Raw genomic sequence first — 17,958 nt, 5'->3', positions numbered from 1 at the left:
ATTTTGCATACATTTCAAAATCCTCTGATTCTGCACATCTAAGAGTAAAAGCATCGAGAATTGCCCTTTCCAAGCTTTTAATGAAAACGACACACTAGCATCAGTTGATTGAGTTGCCTTGGCACCAGGGTTTCGATTGCTGGGCAATGGGAAACCTTTAGCAGTCCTTACGCCAAAATCTAGATTTTGAAAGAGTCCGGTATTTCTATCACTCTGCATTCATCACATTTCAATCATGAGACAATGGTCAAAACTATGTCAGGTCATTCCTCCTGGGGAGTGCAATTTTACAAGAAATTACTTACATTACTTGGGTTACCACACAGTGCGCTGCAGCAGTGGTCTTAAAGGGGCAGGTCACATTCAAACCTATATACGATAAATATCCTGCAGACCATTCCCAAACAACTTCAAGGAATGTCCTCCAGCAAATAAGAACGAACATCCCGTACTCATTGACTACGAAACCTTGAACCCAACCTATGTCCAGTCCTCCGCCATTCAGCTGATTATCAATATAGCTCTTCCAGAGGTGAGACAGAGCTGAGCAAGGAAATTGGAGTTTTCTCTCTCCGAATGCTAATTTGGCTGCACCATGCTATTTTATCTCAGCACTTAAAACAATAGAAAGAAAGTCACGAGTGGAAAAGCAGTGGGGAGGGGTGGGAAGAGGAGAGAAATATAGAGAATGCGATAGAAACAGACGAACATACAGCGCGTCTTACCATCAGGATTACTCTTGAATAATAAACAATTACACAAAATCATGACTTAAGGATAAAGCAATTTTCTGTTTTGCTCCATTCAAGCTGGTTGATTGCTTAAAATGATTTTTTTTTTGCTTAAAAGGTGGAATGCTAATAACTCTGGGGGAGCGTTAGCGTGGCAAGGTTACTGAGCCTGACCATTTGACAGAGCTGAATTAGCATCCCCAGTCAATGCTGAATCATCCTCCCTTGATCGATGACTACAATATATTCAGCCCATAGCAGCGGCCGACCTCTGTGACTCCTTGAAGACAACACATACCAGCAATGCCATCAGAATTCACGGGTCAAGAAAAGAGAAGTGGATTGTGTCATGTTCAGTTGGTGAACTTTTCCACTCAGGGTGAGGGTGATAGCAGTAGGAAATTATATTGTATTGTCAGTGCTCAGTCTCTATATGAAGTACCCTGAACATCAGGTACAGTATGGAATGAGGCGCTGAGAGAGACTTCTGTGCCCTGTATCAAAATTCGAAAGTCTTCCCCCACAGCTCCAGCTGAGACGCTTGCCCACTCTAACATCTTCTGAGAATGATCACCAATCAGCAGCTGAACATCGAGACCCATGGCAACTAGCCCTGGATCTGAGACCAACCAAATGCATTTCACATCAGATTGGCACAGCCAACAGACAAAAATAAAGAGATGCTCAATTCATTTCACTCTGAGCTCGATTCATGGGAGTAATTACAGCAAAGCAGGAGGCCATTTGGCCAATTCGACTTGTGCCAGCCTGGTGAAACAGCTATCCAGTTAGTTGCTCTCCCTTGCCCATTTCTCACAGCCATGAACATTGTCACTCTTTTTATCATTTATCTAACTCCCTTTAGAAAGTTTCTACTGAATCAACTTTCAATACCATTTCAGACAGTGCAATTGTATTACGTATCCTTATAACTATCAGCATTAAAAACATGATAATCTCCACTATTTTTCTTTTGCCAATTCATATAAATTTGATTTATTATTGTCACATGTACTGACATACAGTGAAAAGTATTGTTTTGTGTGCAACCAGACAAATCACACATTACATAACTACGTTAGGGTAATAGAACAGAACAAAAAATATAGTGTTTACTGCTATAGAGAAGGTACAGAGAAAGATGAACATATGAGCAGTCCATTCATAAGTCTGGTAACAGTGGGGAAGAAGCTGTTTTGAATCTGTTGGTATGCTTTCAAACTTTTGTATCTTCTGCACAATGGAAGAGGGTGGGAGAGAGTATAACTGGGATATGTTCCTCATTGTTCGATATCCAACCCACAATGATGGTGCCATCAGAACATTTGTAAATGGAGTTAGAGCTGAATTTGTCCAGACAGTCGTGAGTGTAAAAGGAGTATAATAAGAAGCTGTGTACACCATCTTGCAGGGCACTGATGTTGAGGATTATTGTGAAGTAGGTGTGGTCGCCTATTCTTACTGACTGCAATCTCTGGGTTGGAAATCGAGGATCCAGTCATAGAGGGGAAAAGCAGAGTCTTGGGGTTTTGAAGATGAGTTTGATTGGAATTGTGGTGTTGAAGGTGGAGCTAAAGTCAATAAATAGGACTCTGATGCAGATGTCCTTTTTATCCAGATATTCCAGGAATGAGTGTAAGGCCAGGGAGGTGACATCTGCCTATTGTGACAGTAGGTGATTTGTAGTGATCAAGGTGATCTGGGAGGCTGGAGGTGATGTGTGCCATTACTGTGATCTCATAATGATGGATGTCAGAGCCACTGGGTGGCAGTCATTACAGCCTGATTTGCGTCCTCTGGCTAGGAACCTTTTGCCACTGAAACCCGTTTCTAGAATCATAGAGTCATTTGGCACGGAAACAGACCCTTCGGTCCAACCCATCCATACCGACCAAGTTTCCCAAATTAAAATAGTTCCACTTGCCTGCGCTTAGCCCATACCTCTCTAAATCTTTCCTATTCATGTGCCTATCCAAATGCCTTTTAAATGTTGTAACTGTACCTGCATCTACCACTTCCTCTGACAGTTCATTCCACACACAAACCATCCTCTGTGTGAAAACATTGCCCCTCAGGGTCCCTCGTTAGATCTTTCTCCTCTCACCTTATAAATATGCCCTCTAGTTTTGAAATCACCCACCCCAGGGAAAAGACCTTTGCTAGTCACCTTCTCTATGCTGCTCGTGATTTTATAAAGCTCTATAAGGTCATCCCTCCACCTCCTATGTTCAGTGAAAATAAAAGTACCAGTCTATCCTTATAACTCAAACCCTCCAGTCCTGGTAGCATCTTGGTAAATCTTTTCTGAACCCTCTCTAATTTAATAATTATCCTCCCAGTTGCAGGGAGACCAGAGCTTTATATAGTACTCCAAAAGTGGTTCACCAACATCCATACAACCTCAACATGATGTCCCAACTCCTATACTCAACAGTCTGAGCAATGAAGGCGCTAAACACCTTCTTAACCACTCTGTTTAGCTGTGATGTAACTTTTCCGGTAGCTGTGATGTAAAACCTTCTTAACCGCCTTGTTTAGCTGTGATGTAACTTTCAAAGAACTATGTACCTGAACCCCTTGGGGGGTTCTCTAGGTATCTCTCGGTCACTACCTGAATCCCTACCACTAACTGTACAAGTCCTGTCTCGTTTGTTTTCCAAAATGAAATACCTCACCTTTTATCAAAATTAAACTCCATCTGTCACTCCTTAGTCCAATGGCACAATTGATCAAGATTCCTTTGTAATCTTAGAAAACCTTCTTCAATGTCGACTATACCACCAATTTTGTGTCATCTGCAAACTTACTAACCACGCATCTTAATATCTCATCCAAATTGTTCATATAAATGACAAACAAAAGTGGATCCCTGTGGAACACTGCTTGTCACAGGCCTCCAGTCTGAAAAACAATCCTCCTCCACCACCACCCTCTGTCTCCTACCATCAAGCCAATTACATGTGCAGTTGGCAAGCTCTCCCTGAAAGGCATGAATAAGATAAAGAGACAAGGTCTTTTTCCAAGTATGGAGGAGTCCAAATCTAGACGGTATAGGTGTAAGGTGAAAGGGGAAAGATTTAAAAAGGACCTGAGGGGTAACTTTTTCACACAGAGGGTGGTGCATATATGGTATGAACTGCCAGAGGAAGTGGTGGAGGATGGTGCAGTCACAACATTTAAAAAACATCTAGATTGGTATATGAATAGGAAGGGTTTAGAAGGATTTGGGTCAAATATTGGCAAATGGGACTGGGTCAGGTTGGGATGTCTGGTCAGTGCAGAGGAGTTGGACTGAAGGGTCTGTTTCTGTGCTCTATGACTCTACGACCAAGAAGTTGAAAATGAGGGAGTAATTACAATATGAATGCACACGGCTAAGAAATATATAAACAGATTGTAAGAGCTTTTATAAGTAAATAGGAAGATTTAAAAATGTAAATACAGGAGCAATTATAGTGGGGAATAAAGAAACCACAGGCACAATCAAACATTTGGTGACTCCGTTCACAGGTGAAGCACAACTAACCCACAAGAAATTGGGATGACCCAACATTCGAATGGAAATCTAAAGTAATTAATTTTAGTAAAGAATAAAGAGTCATAGAGATGTACAGCATGGAAACAGACCCTTCAGTCCAACCCATCCATGCCGACCAGATATCCAACCCAATCTAGTCCCACCTGCCAGTACCCGGCCCATATCCCTCCAATGTCCTGAAGAAATTAATAGAAAAGCTGACAAGTCCTCAAAAGACCTGGCAGTGTACATTTTCTTATAGTCTGCCCAAAAGTTGCTTCCACTCATCGGACCATGATGGACGAGAAAGTGAGGACTGCAGATGCTGGAGATCAGAGTTGAGAGTGTGGTGCTAGAAAAGCACAGCAGGTCAGGCAACATCTCAGAAGCAGGAGAATCGACAGTTTGGGCATAAGCCCTTCATCAGAATGCATGATGAGGCCCACAAGCCTCATTCCTGATGAAGGGCTTATGCCCAAAATGTCGATTCTCCTGCTTCTCGGATGTTGCCTGACCTGCTGTGCTTTTTCAGCACCACACTCTCAACACAGGACCATGACCTCTACCATGGGTAGGGCAAAGAGGGAGGTTCCAAATTTACCCCAGCCAGTTAGGGATTGAATCCTATGATACTGGCAAAATCTGATCCAGATTCGTTACCCAACCAGGTGACTTCCCAAGTTGAGTTGCAGAACAGCAAATAAGTATATTGTATGCCCAGAGCAACAGATAGTCATGTGTTGCTGGAAAAGCGCAGCAGGTCAGGCAGCATCCAGGGAACAGGAGAATCGACGTTTCGGGCATAAGCCCTTCTTCAGGAATGAGGAAAGTTTGTCCAGCAGGCTAAGATAAAAGGTGGGGAGGAGGGACTTGGGGGAGGGGCGTCGGAAATGTGATAGGTGGAAAGAGGTCAAGGTGAGGGTGATAGGTCAGACTGGGGTGGGGGCGGAGAGGTCGGGAAGAAGATTGCAGGTTAGGAAGGCGGTGCTGAATTCGATGGATTAGACTGAGACAAGGTGGGGGGAGGGGAAATGAGGAAACTGGTGAAATCCGAGTTCATCCCTTGTGGTTGGAGGGTTCCTAGGGGGAAGATGAGGCGCTCTTCCTCCAACCATCATTTTGTTGTGGTCTGGCGATGGAGGAGTCCAAAGACCTGCATATCCTTGGTGGAGTGGGAGGGGGAATTGAAATGTTGAGCCACAGGGTGGTTGGGTTGGTTGGTCCGGGTGTCCCAGAGGTGTTCTCTGAAAAGCTCCGCAACTTGCCTTCCTAACCTGCAATCTTCTTCCCGACCTCTCCGCTCCCACCCCAGTCTGACCTATCACCCTCACCTTGACCTCTTTCCACCTATCACATTTCCGACGCCCCTCCCCCAAGTCCCTCCTCCCCACCTTTTATCTTAGCCTGCTGGACAAACTTTCCTCATTCCTGAAGAAGGGCTTATGCCCGAAACGTCGATTCTCCTGTTCCCTGGATGCTGCCTGACCTGCTGCGCTTTTCCAGCAACACATTTTCAGCTCTGATCTCCAGCATCTGCAGACCTCACTTTCTTCCCAACAGATAGTCATGGTCGAGGTAAGGCTCTGGTTTCTTTTTATTTTGTGACTGAGTGGAAATACCTGTACACTTACTAATTGGCATATGTTGGAAGGATTTACAAGTTGATAAACCATCTTTGTGGCTATGCTACAACTCCTCCAATTATCAAGTCCTCGAGTGAGACATTTACTTGGATATTCATTCCTGGGGTATGGGTGTTCTTGGCTGGACCAGCAATTGTCCACAGGGCAGTTATGAATCAACTAAGTTATTGGTCTGAAGCCAAATGTAGGCCAGACCAGATAAAGATGGCAGATTTACTTCTCTAAAAAAAAATGAGTGAACCTGTTAGGTTTCTACAACAATCAACAGTGATTTCATAATCACTAGTTTTGTGTTTCAATTCTAGAAATTTGAAGAAATTATCTACTTTGGGAGAAAGAACAGAAATGCACATTTCAACAGTTGTCATTTGAACCCATGTTCCCTGAACAGTAGTCTGGGATTCTGAAATAAGAGTCTAGTGCCATTACCACATTTCCACCATCTTCCCTTTGAATCCAAACCTTCTGGCTCAGAGGCAAGGATGCTACACACTGCACCACAATGGCCCATTATATTAGAGGTTTTAAAGGTTTGTTGCAGAAATAGTTATGATTTGGATTCCAGAATACTCCTTGTTGATTGAAAGGCAGCATGTATAACCCTACCTTTTAAGAAAGAAGGAAAGGGAGAAGAAACAGGACAGTCTGCCTTTCCCTGGAAATTGACGACATTCTTTAATCTGTTATTAAACAAATGCTAACAAGGGCACTTTGAAAATCGTCAACACAACTTTAATAAAGGAATATCATGATGGACATGCCTACCAGGAGTCCTTGTTTGAGGTTGTAATTAGCAGGGTAGATAAGTGGAAACCTGTGATTTTCAAATCAACCTTTTCTAGAATGTTATAACACACCTCTGGGACCTGAACCTATGCCTCCTGGTTCAAAGAGTAGGGACACTACCATCGGACCACAAGAGCCCCTCCCCGCCTTCTTGATGTGTCATGGAGTTTCAGAAGGCATTTAATAATACACTATTGATGACAATTAGGGCTTATGGGATTGGAGGTAATATATTAGCAGGGCCAGAGGACAAAATCAGAAGTTAGGAATAAATTGGTTATTTTTAGATGGCAGGTATAACTAGTAAAGTACTGGAGCCTCGGTTACTTACAAATCTGTATCAATGACTTCGATGGATACCTATACTTGGTCCTTCAATGTTGTTAATGTTACAAAGCTATGTGACAGAGTAAAGTACAAGACCGCAATATTTAGGTAGACCAGTTAAATGATTGGTAAGATGATGCCAGAAGGAGTTTAAAAGGATGTTAAGATTATACCGGACATGGTGAGGCCTCTTCTGGAATACTGTGTCCAGTTCTGGTCCCCTTGTTATAGGAAGGATATTACTAAGCTGGAGAGGGTTCAGAAGAGATTTACCAGGATGTTGCTGGGTATGGAAGATTTGAGTTTTAAAAAAAGGCTGGGTAGGCTGGGTCTTTTTTCACTGGAACATAGGAAGTTGAGGGGTGACCTTATATAAGTTAGTAAAATAATGAGGGGCATAGATGGTAATTGTCTTTTCCATAGGATGGAGGATTTCAAGACCAGGAGACACATCTTTAAGGTGAGAGGAGAGAGATTTTAAAAAGACATAAGAGACAAATATTTTGCACAGAGGGTGGTTCATGTGTGGAATGAACTTCCTGAGAAAGTGTTGGATGTGGGCACAATTACAATGTTTAAAAGACATTTAGATAAGTATGCCATTATGAAAGATTTGGAGGGATTTGGGCCAGGAGCAGGCAGGTGGGACTAGTTTAGTTTGGGATTATGTTTAGCATGGGGGACTAGCTGGACCGAAGGGTCTGTTTCTGTGCTGTATGACTCGATGAATATGAAATTATCCACTTTGGGAGAAAGAACAGAAATGCAGATTTTTTTTTTGTTGAAAGTAAATTTTGATACGCAGAGACTTAGGTGTTATTGTACACAAAATGAACCAAGAAATGCAGATACAGAAAGTAATTACAGGAGGGCAAACAGCATGTTGGCTGTTAATAAAGAGGAATTGAAGTTTCTTACTGCGGTTATGCAGGGTTTTGAAAAACCCAAATGTAGAGTACAACGGATAGTCTTGGTCTCCTTACGAAGGAAAAATATACTTGCCTTAACGAGGACGTAACAAGGATTCAAGAGATTTAATCTTGGTTGCAAGGAGAGACGGAATTAATGAAATGCGCTGACAAACTTGAAGGTTTGGAAAAATGAGGGGAAGAACCCATTGTGATGTCTAACATTCTGAGAGGGCCTGACAGGATAAATATTGAGAGGCTATTTGTGCTGATTTAGGCATGTAGGTGTCATAAACCAAGAATAAAGTGGTGATCATTTAGAACTGAAATGAGAAGAAATCTCTTAATTCAGGCTGTTTTGGATCTTTAGCATTCTCTAGCTGCGTTATTGAGTATATTTAAGGCTGAGATCGATGAATTTTTAGGCACTAATGGAATCAAAGGACAAAAAAACAAGTGGAGTTGATGCAGCAGTTCAGACATGATTTTACTGAGTGGTGGAGCAGGCTATAGAGGCCAGAGGGCTTAGTTTTGCTGCAACTTCATACAATTTAACCATTATTCTACGGAAAAACGTCATTCACATAAGCAAAATTCTATACTCATTTTACAATAACTAGTGTTATCAATATTTAAAATCGATTAATCAAAAGACAACTAATCTTGATCATATTTATTTAAAAGAATTCTGATTTTGAAACAAAAAAAAATCTCCTTTATGTAAGCCATATTCTAAGAAGACCAGATTAGGAAAAAACGTCACAGATCATAAAGTCACAAATCATTTCAGCCAAAGTTAATTGTTTCGGAGCGATATCTTATGTGCTTGTGCATCACTTATAGTGATTTTTAAAGCTATAATCATGCAGAGAATGAGTGTGGGTACAGCGTGTACTCGTAGTAGTTTCTTACAGTATAATTTCACACCAGAAAAGATACATTCCGCCACATCAAGTTATCGGTAAGACACTGAGAAAAAGCACTGCAACAGTTCAAAGGATGTAATTATCTATTTTACGTTATGGAAAGAGGCATGGATGCGAGTTTGCTCACTGAGCTGCAAGGTTCAGTATCAGACATTTCATCACCACACTAGGTAACATCGCATGGCCCCAGTAGTCCTAGCCACTTTACCTCACATCAAAGACATTTCGGAAATGACCGCCAGACTACTCAGACCCCTTGGCATCATAGTAGCCCACAAACCCACCAACACACTTAAACAGCAGCTAATGAGCTTAAAAGACACTATACAGACAACAAGCAAAATGAACGTCATTTACAAAATACCTTGCAAGGACTGCAACAAATACTACATTGGACAAACAGGCAGAAAACTAGCCACCAGGATACATGAATATCAACTAGCCACAAAAAGACATGATCCACTATCACTAGTATATTAATACATTCAGAACAAAAAGCATAAAATACGAGGAAAAGAAAGAACTTAATGCAATTACTGACAGTCACATTTCTTGTATACACTACCTTTTCTGCGCTTCTTCCTCTCAGTAATTGGTCCCCACAATACATAGATACTTGCTGCCAAGGCTGCAGCTATTCCTCCAATAACACCCCAGTTCTTCATCATTCTGGTTCTGTAAAATAATAAACACATTTTTAGTTTTTTTGCAGCCAAAACTTTTCAATAGCATCTCCAGTGACCTGTCCACCCACTTGGACAAGGGCAGGAGTTGCGTGGGAAAACACAACCTGCATGTTCCCTCCAAGTCCTACACCATCTTGATTTGAAAATGTATCAGAAAATACACTGAAAACAACAATAGCAAAAAGTATTCAGAATTAGTTATCAGAGAATGACCTCAATAATTGAAAAATGACCAAAATTATTGCAGATGAAAGTCCTATTCTACTCATCTTAATTCACTCATGTAAAGGCATAGTATCATTTACCTCTTTGTAGCACTAGATTATTTCTTAAATTCCCAGATGTTCACCTAATTGTTCTTTCTCAAGTTTATTTTACATGAGACAACATTTGCACAACACAATTCACAGTGTCAGTAGATCCTAGAGCTCTTTAATACCAATTAACTATTTGTAAAAATGTACTTCCAGCAGCCAATTTACACACAGCAACCTCTAACAAACAGCAAACTGATAATGATCTGATCTTTTTTTCCTCAGTGATGCTTTTTGACAAATGGTCAAGACAAGCTGATTCCACAAATATTCTTATTCTATAGATTTTAAGTTTGGATGATACTACCTTCCCAATTACACTGTCCTTACAAAAGGAGAGGGGCACTTGTTGATTGTCAGAATGTCAGGATGCATTGGGCAGTCGGCCCCTGCTACTCAGTGATCTACACAAAATACTAGTGCTTCCACAAACTTGGACATCCCATTAAACATAAGAAGCCCTGTCCTTTTCAATGCTGGGCTCATTGACTTGTACAGTTCGGAAGGGTTTTCAGCCCATTCACTCTGAAAGAACCATATAACCACAACTGGTCCTGTCACACCCCCCAGTCCTCTGAATAAGGCGATCTTTGCTGCAACACCAGGTGGTCTGTGACAATTGCCCTCAGTTCCCACCAGAGGCTAAGCAAAAAGGGGCTCCTGTCATGCAGTGGTCATGTCCCAACCTATACCTACTAACCCTTGAAGGTCTTCTGCATACGTTTTAAAGCTCTTGTGGTGCAGTCGTAGTGACTCTACCTTTGGACCAGGAGAACCTCTATAACATTTCCGAACAGGTTGATGTAGGAAAATATCAAGGAGGATGAGCAAAAGGATTGCAGACCCCTCCCTACCCCCTCAGCCCACATCCTGGAGACACAGACAGACAGACACTGAACCACAACATGTTCGCCGCGATGCCCCCAGCAGTCGAATAGCTCGCGGTTCGTTCCCGCGAGAAGTGGCCGCCAGGGAGCCTCACTGAGGTTTGGTTATGGAGAGGCCTGGGCTGGGGGGGGGGGGATAGTCTCCCAATCCCCCGGGGTGGGGTCGGGTCGGGTCGGGTCGGGTCGGGGGGGGGGGGTGTAAGGGGCAGGGGGGGGGGTGTGTAAGGGGCAGGGGGGGGTTGTAAGGGGCAGGGGGGGGTGTAAGGGGCAGGGGGGGGTGTAAGGGGCAGGGGGGGGGTGTAAGGGGCAGGGGGGGGTGTAAGGGGCAGGTGTAAGGGGCGGGGGGGGTGTAAGGGGCGGGGGGGTGTAAGGGGCGGGGGGGTGTAAGGGGCGGGGGGGGTGTAAGGGGCAGGGGGGGGTGTAAGGGGCAGGGGGGGGGTGTAAGGGGCAGGGGGGGGTGTAAGGGGCGGGGGGGGTGTAAGGGGCGGGGGGGGGTGTAAGGGGCGGGGGGGGGTGTAAGGGGCGGGGGGGGTGTAAGGGGCGGGGGGGGTGTAAGGGGCAGGGGGGGGTGTAAGGGGCGGGGGGGGGTGTAAGGGGCGGGGGGGGGGTGTAAGGGGCGGGGGGGGGTGTAAGGGGCGGGGGGGGGTGTAAGGGGCGGGGGGGGTGTAAGGGGCAGGGGGGGGTGTAAGGGGCAGGGGGGGGTGTAAGGGGCAGGGGGGGTGTAAGGGGCAGAGGGGGGGGTGTAAGGGGCGGGGGGGGTGTAAGGGGCGGGGGGGGTGTAAGGGGCGGGGGGGGTGTAAGGGGCGGGGGGGGTGTAAGGGGCGGGGGGGGTTGTAAGGGGCAGGGGGGGGTGTAAGGGGCAGGGGGGGGTGTAAGGGGCAGGGGGGGGTGTAAGGGGCAGGGGGGGGGTGTAAGGGGCAGGGGGGGGTGTAAGGGGCAGGTGTAAGGGGCGGGGGGGGTGTAAGGGGCGGGGGGGTGTAAGGGGCGGGGGGGTGTAAGGGGCGGGGGGGGGTGTAAGGGGCAGGGGGGGGTGTAAGGGGCAGGGGGGGGTGTAAGGGGCAGGGGGGGGTGTAAGGGGCAGGGGGGGGGTGTAAGGGGCAGGGGGGGGGTGTAAGGGGCGGGGGGGGGTGTAAGGGGCGGGGGGGGGTGTAAGGGGCGGGGGGGGTGTAAGGGGCGGGGGGGGGTGTAAGGGGCGGGGGGGTGTAAGGGGCGGGGGGGTGTAAGGGGCGGGGGGGGTGTAAGGGGCGGGGGGGGTGTAAGGGGCGGGGGGGGTGTAAGGGGCGGGGGGGGTGTAAGTGGCAGGGGGGGGTGTAAGGGGCAGGGGGGGGGGTGTAAGGGGCAGGGGGGGTGTAAGGGGCGGGGGGGGTGTAAGGGGCGGGGCGGGGGGGTGTGTAAGGGGCGGGGCGGGGGGGTGTGTAAGGGGCGGGGGGGGTGTAAGGGGGGGGGGTGTAAGGGGCGGGGGGGGTGTAAGGGGCGGGGGGGGTGTAAGGGGCGGGGGGGGTGTAAGGGGCGGGGGGGGTGTAAGGGGCAGGGGGGGGTGTAAGGGGCGGGGGGGGTGTGTAAGGGGCGGGGCGGGGGGGGTGTGTAAGGGGCGGGGCGGGGGGGGTGTGTAAGGGGCGGGGCGGGGGGGGTGTGTAAGGGGCGGGGCGGGGGGGTGTGTAAGGGGCGGGGCGGGGGGGGTGTAAGGGGCGGGGGGGTGTGTAAGGGGCGGGGGGGGGTGTAAGGGGCGGGGGGGGGTGTAAGGGGCGGGGGGGGTGTAAGGGGCGGGGGGGGTGTAAGGGGCGGGGGGGGTGTAAGGGGCGGGGGGGGGTGTAAGGGGCGGGGGGGGGGTGTAAGGGGCGGGGGGGGTGTAAGGGGCGGGGGGGGGTGTAAGGGGCGGGGGGGGGTGTAAGGGGCGGGGGGGGGTGTAAGGGGCGGGGGGGGGGTGTAAGGGGCGGGGGGGGGGTGTAAGGGGCGGGGGGGGTGTAAGGGGCAGGGGGGGGTGTAAGGGGCGGGGGGGGTGTGTAAGGGGCGGGGCGGGGGGGGTGTGTAAGGGGCGGGGCGGGGGGGGTGTGTAAGGGGCGGGGCGGGGGGGGTGTGTAAGGGGCGGGGCGGGGGGTGTGTAAGGGGCGGGGGGGGGGTGTGTAAGGGGCGGGGGGGGGGTGTGTAAGGGGCGGGGGGGGGGTGTAAGGGGCGGGGGGGGGGGGTGTAAGGGGCGGGGGGGGTGTAAGGGGCAGGGGGGGGTGTAAGGGGCGGGGGGGGGGTGTAAGGGGCGGGGGGGGTGTGTAAGGGGCGGGGCGGGGCGGGTGTGTAAGGGGCGGGGCGGGGGGGGTGTGTAAGGGGCGGGGCGGGGGGGTGTGTAAGGGGCGGGGCGGGGCGGGGGGGTGTGTAAGGGGCGGGGCGGTGTAAGGGGCAGGGGGGGGGTGTAAGGGGCAGGGGGGGGGTGTAAGGGGCAGGGGGGGGGGGTGTAAGGGGCAGGGGGGGGGGTGTAAGGGGCAGGGGGGGGGGTGTAAGGGGCAGGGGGGGGGGTGTAAGGGGCGGGGGGGGTGTAAGGGGCAGGGGGGGGGGCCAGACCAGGCGAGGATGTGCCGGTCACCGCCAGCCGCTCAGGCCCAGGCCCGGCTCCGGCCTCACCTCACGGTGGCTCCGCTCTGCAGGAACTCCCGGACCAGCCTGTCACCAGCCTCCGAGCGGGCCCCGGGCCCACTCCGCATCCCCGCACTCGGCTCCGACACACTGACGGCGGCCCTCCCACACGGATCCGGAACCAAAACTCGCAGCGAACAGCCTTCCGGGCTCCCAGCCGGACGGGAAAGCGGGACGTACCGTGGGTGTGGGCGGGCAGACGGACAATCCTGACACACACACCCCCTTCCCCCCCCCCGCCTGGGAGGAGACGGTACCTGGGGCGGGAGGTGGGGGTGTGTGGTCCTCCTGTGCGCTGGGTGGCGCTGTCACTGCCTCTCCGGTGAAGTCTATGAGAAGCTGGTCCATTGGACTGACAGTGATGGAGAGAATGTGTTCTCATAGAATATATCCCCCTCCTCAACACATGGGATTGGCAACCAATCCTGCACCTTCACCCCCATCCACACCTTCAATGCATCCCTCCCACCTTCGCCCTCCACATTCACCCCATCCCCCCCCCCCCCACCTTCACCACATCCCACATGTTCAACCCATCCTCCACATTCACCCCGACCATCACCCCATCCCCCACCTTCACCCCATTCCCCCACCCTTTACCCCATCCTCCACCTTTGGCCTCTCCCTCGCCTTCACCCCAACCCACATCTTCATCCTCCATCTTCGTCCCATCCCCCACCTTTGTCCATCCTCCACCTTTGCCCTATCCTCCACCTTCACCACTTCCCATCCCCTCCCAAGTTCACTCCATTTTCCCATTCATGCCCCCAGTAGTCGAAAGACTTGGAGATTTATCATCAGTCCTTCAGTGTCACTAGGTCAAAGTCCTGGTACTCCCTCCCTATCACCACTGTGGGTCTACATACACATCAAGCACCACTACTTTCTACAGGGTATGATTTGGAGATGCCGGTGTTGGACTGGGGTGTACAAAGTTAAAAATCACACAACACCAGGTTATAGTCCAACAGGTAAAAACAATGACTGCAGATGCTGGAAACTAGATTCTGGATCAGTAGTGCTGGAAGAGCACAGCAATTCAGGCAGCATCCGAGGACAGGCAAAATCGACGTTTCGGGCAAAAGCCCTTCATCAGGATGAAGGGCTTTTGCCCGAAACGTCGATTTTGCCTGTCCTCGGATGCTGCCTGAATTGCTGTGCTCTTCCAGCACTACTGATCCAGAATATAGTCCAACAGGTTTAATTGGAAGCACACTAGCTTTCGGAGCGACGCTCCTTCATCAGGTGATTCTACAGGGTACTTAGGGATGGACCGAGCGACATTTGTGCATTTGAGATCTCTTTGTTCCAGTCCTACCTAGACTTATACCTCCCCAGAAATAAGTGATCTCTTTACTGTACCCAGAATGGACTACCTCACCTTTATCTTTGTGGAACTTCATTTGACAACTTATTGACCATTCTGCGAGATCAGTTATGTTGTCCTGTAAATTTTTTGCTATTTTCCTCAGTAATGACCATCTGAAATTCAGAATTTATTATTTTGAATCCAAATTATTATTGTAAATTGTAAACAGTAGCAATCCCAGCTTGGATCCTTGTGGAACACTTCTTCCCTCTCTCTGTTATTTTCATTCTCTACTTTCCATCTTCAGACAACTAGCAATCAGTTCTTTCACTTGGCCCCTGACTCCACATTTGACCTTATTCATTGTTCTATTATGGGGCACTTCTAAAAAGGCCTTTTTAAAATCCAAATAAATAACATCTGTCACATCACCATCGTCGAGTCTCTTTGCTACTTGCTACAGCTGTTTTTACCAACAACAGTGACTACAGTTCAAAAAACAAGGAAAAGGCTATCATTTGAAACATCCTGAGGTTGTGAAAGGTACTTTCATCTGGCCCTTCTCTACTTCCCATGGCAATTTGATTACTTCCCATTCTTAACACTTGTTATGATCAAGCCGATGTTATGAGAGGACAAGCCAGATCCCAGACTGAAATCTGGCTTGATAGATCATTGTTTTATTTAACAGGGTGATCTTTCATTGAAAGACAAAGGTGCAAACCTGCAGTTTCTATTTTAATGGTAAAAGAAGTTTGTAATGCAACCGAAATGAAGTTAAAAGAGAATCAATAAAGCTATTTACATTTAACACAATTTTAACAATCTTGAAACGCACAGTAACATACAATATTCCATGTATTCTAGCAGCAACCCTTTACAGTACTCAAACAGCAGAGAGCTCTCGTCTCTAGCACATCTATAGGCTTGACCTAACAGTTGGTTTCAATTTCCAGTCCTGAGTGTCTGATAGCCTCTTCCTTGAGTATTCACACACTGAGCTTAAACTTTCTCAGTTTTCAACAATTGCTTCAGGGTTCTAACCATTGATCTGGATCTTGCAAACTCAGATCTTATACTAATGTAACCTATTTCTAACTTTTCCAAACTAATTCTTTGGGATTCAGCCAAAAGCTTTACATGCTATAATGTTTCCCAAAGCAAAACAAAGTCCCTGATTATTCCAACTGAAAGCAGGCCCGTTTTCTGTCTGCTCATAAAACTTTCCCATTGCAAACAAATTTCCATGAACACACCAGAAATTCTCAAGGCCATTTTTTTTTCAAAAACCCGCGGCTCCACAAATATTGACAAGCTAATCATTAAATGCTCACATGCACAGAAACCAAATCTCAAATGCTACTAGTTCAAAATCAAATTCTGAAGTAAATAATATTAAAAGTCACACCTCTTACATGAATGACATAACATTCAACCCTATAGCACCAAATTGAGCCTGACAATCTGTTATGCCAAAGGGGATTTATTATTAAAAATTACCAGTAGACTGCTTTGATAATGAACACAAGATGCAGTACACCGTTAGCAGAAGCTACTTACAAATCTCTAAGAAAATTCTTCCGTTTTATTTACTGTGGGATGTGAAGGAACCATGAACTCAGCTAAATACAACAATGCTACTGGTTCTCAACAGGCTACCTTCCGTCCAACATAATCCTTTGATCAAGCTCAGAGTCATTTTGAACTTAGAGACCCCCAGAGCTGCCAAGAAACCTTGACAGTTTGCTTTTTGTACTCCCTCCATGGCACAACCCAAACCTGACCTTAGTCAGGTTATGGATTCATATTGGCAGAGATGGGAACATCTTCGAATGCCATTTGTTGATCCAATGAAGGGCTTCAACTGGCGATAGATAAACTGGCCATCCATGGGCCTTCCCATCACAGCTAATTGGGGTTGAGGCATTCAGGCAGCAGAATCTACTGTTGCCCCAACTGACACAGGGAGGGCATTCAGTTATGCCTAGTGTGACCCATAATAGACAAGCACAAGAAGTGGTCCATAGTAATTCCACCACTTTTGAGAGGCAGTGGGGAGAAAAAGTTACATTGGAAAACTGCCACTCACAAGAAGGGGAATACAAATGGAGAGCTCTAAGACCAGTGTAAAGATTCACCATGTCAGATGCCATTATTCCTTTCTTCTGGAAGCTGGGTTAGGTCAGTTGGCTGGCCAGCTAGTTTGTAATGCACAGTGATGCCAACAGTATGGATTCAATTCTGCGCTGGCTGAGGTTACAATTAAGGGCTCTTCTTCCCAACTTTACCCCTCACCTGAGAGTTAAATCACTATTCGTTGTCCCCCTTTCTGAGACAGCAGCCCTATGGTCCAATGAGACACTAACGACTTTACCTTTTATCAATGGCCTGTTTTCCGCTAACATTCTATGAACGTTAGAACAGATTTAACTGAACTGATTAACGGCATAAGAAAGCAGAATCAGTAAGTTGTTAACTTTACCAGTGACTGTGTCTATCAAATATTTTCATGAACCAACATTTATGCTGTACTGATTTCATCCCCATTCATAACACGACAATATTGATGGAAAAGCCATACACCATCTGATGCTGTTGGTGCTTTGCATTTCATTCAGGGAGTTCAATTTGCTGTGGCCCCATGCTTGGTGTAGTCTGGAACTATGGTTAGTGATGGTTGAGGGAGCCCATTCCTTTCCATCATGTGGCTGATCAATAATCTCTCTGGCTCTTACAGATTGCCAATGGCATATGTTGTATGGATTTACAGGTTGATACACAACCTGTTTGACTATCATATGAACACACCTTCCTTGGCCATCAAGACTTGGAGTGGGAGCTTCTGATTCAGAGGCAGAGAGACACCAACCACTCCACATATTTGTTATGACAGTAAATGGGAAAAAAACTAAAGCAGTAAACCAGAATACACTGTACAGCATTTTCATGTTATGACTATTGCAGAGCATTAAAAACATGTTTGTGTCTGTGTTGCATGCAGGTGGGTGGAGGAGTACCCATGATTACCAACCCATTTGAAATGGAGCCCTTTACCCAAAAGAGTTGAAAATCACTGACCCAGCGAAATGAAGCCGCATATATTGCAATAAGATTGCATGTGAATAAAATGGCATCCAATGGAGATAATATTTGTGCACAATTAGGCCATTAATATAAGATGGTCCAAGAAATCCTGTAGGGAATTGAGAAGAAATGTCTTTACCCAGGGACTGATGGGAATATGGAAATCACTACCACTGGGAATGGTTGAATGGTATAGGTGCATTTAATTCTGGAAC

At 47.4% G+C, this 17,958-nt stretch overlaps 1 protein-coding gene across 2 annotated transcripts in view; it reads right to left on the bottom strand.

Annotated features, from left to right (window-relative positions):
- The window catches only part of usp30 (ubiquitin specific peptidase 30), a 42,321-nt gene extending 28,772 nt beyond the window's left edge, over positions 1–13,549 (bottom strand). Inside the window, exons 1-2 of one of the 2 annotated variants that reach the window (XM_087999926.1) lie at positions 13,531–13,549; positions 9,404–9,513 (exon numbers count right to left, since the gene is read on the bottom strand). In XM_087999926.1, the coding sequence (XP_087856052.1) occupies positions 9,404–9,506 (103 nt within the window). In that variant the 5' untranslated portion in view covers positions 9,507–9,513; positions 13,531–13,549. The other variant, XM_087999924.1, reaches the window with a different exon arrangement.
- Positions 13,550–17,958: the final 4,409 nt, after the last annotated feature.

This window comes from Chiloscyllium plagiosum, unplaced genomic scaffold (genome assembly GCF_037043375.1).
Source record: "Chiloscyllium plagiosum isolate Xiang-an unplaced genomic scaffold, Cpla_swu_hap1 HiC_scaffold_24, whole genome shotgun sequence".
Classification (NCBI taxonomy): domain Eukaryota; kingdom Metazoa; phylum Chordata; class Chondrichthyes; order Orectolobiformes; family Hemiscylliidae; genus Chiloscyllium; species Chiloscyllium plagiosum.
The sequence above is the reverse complement of the archived record's forward strand: the minus strand, read 5'-3'. Positions and strand labels throughout refer to the sequence as shown.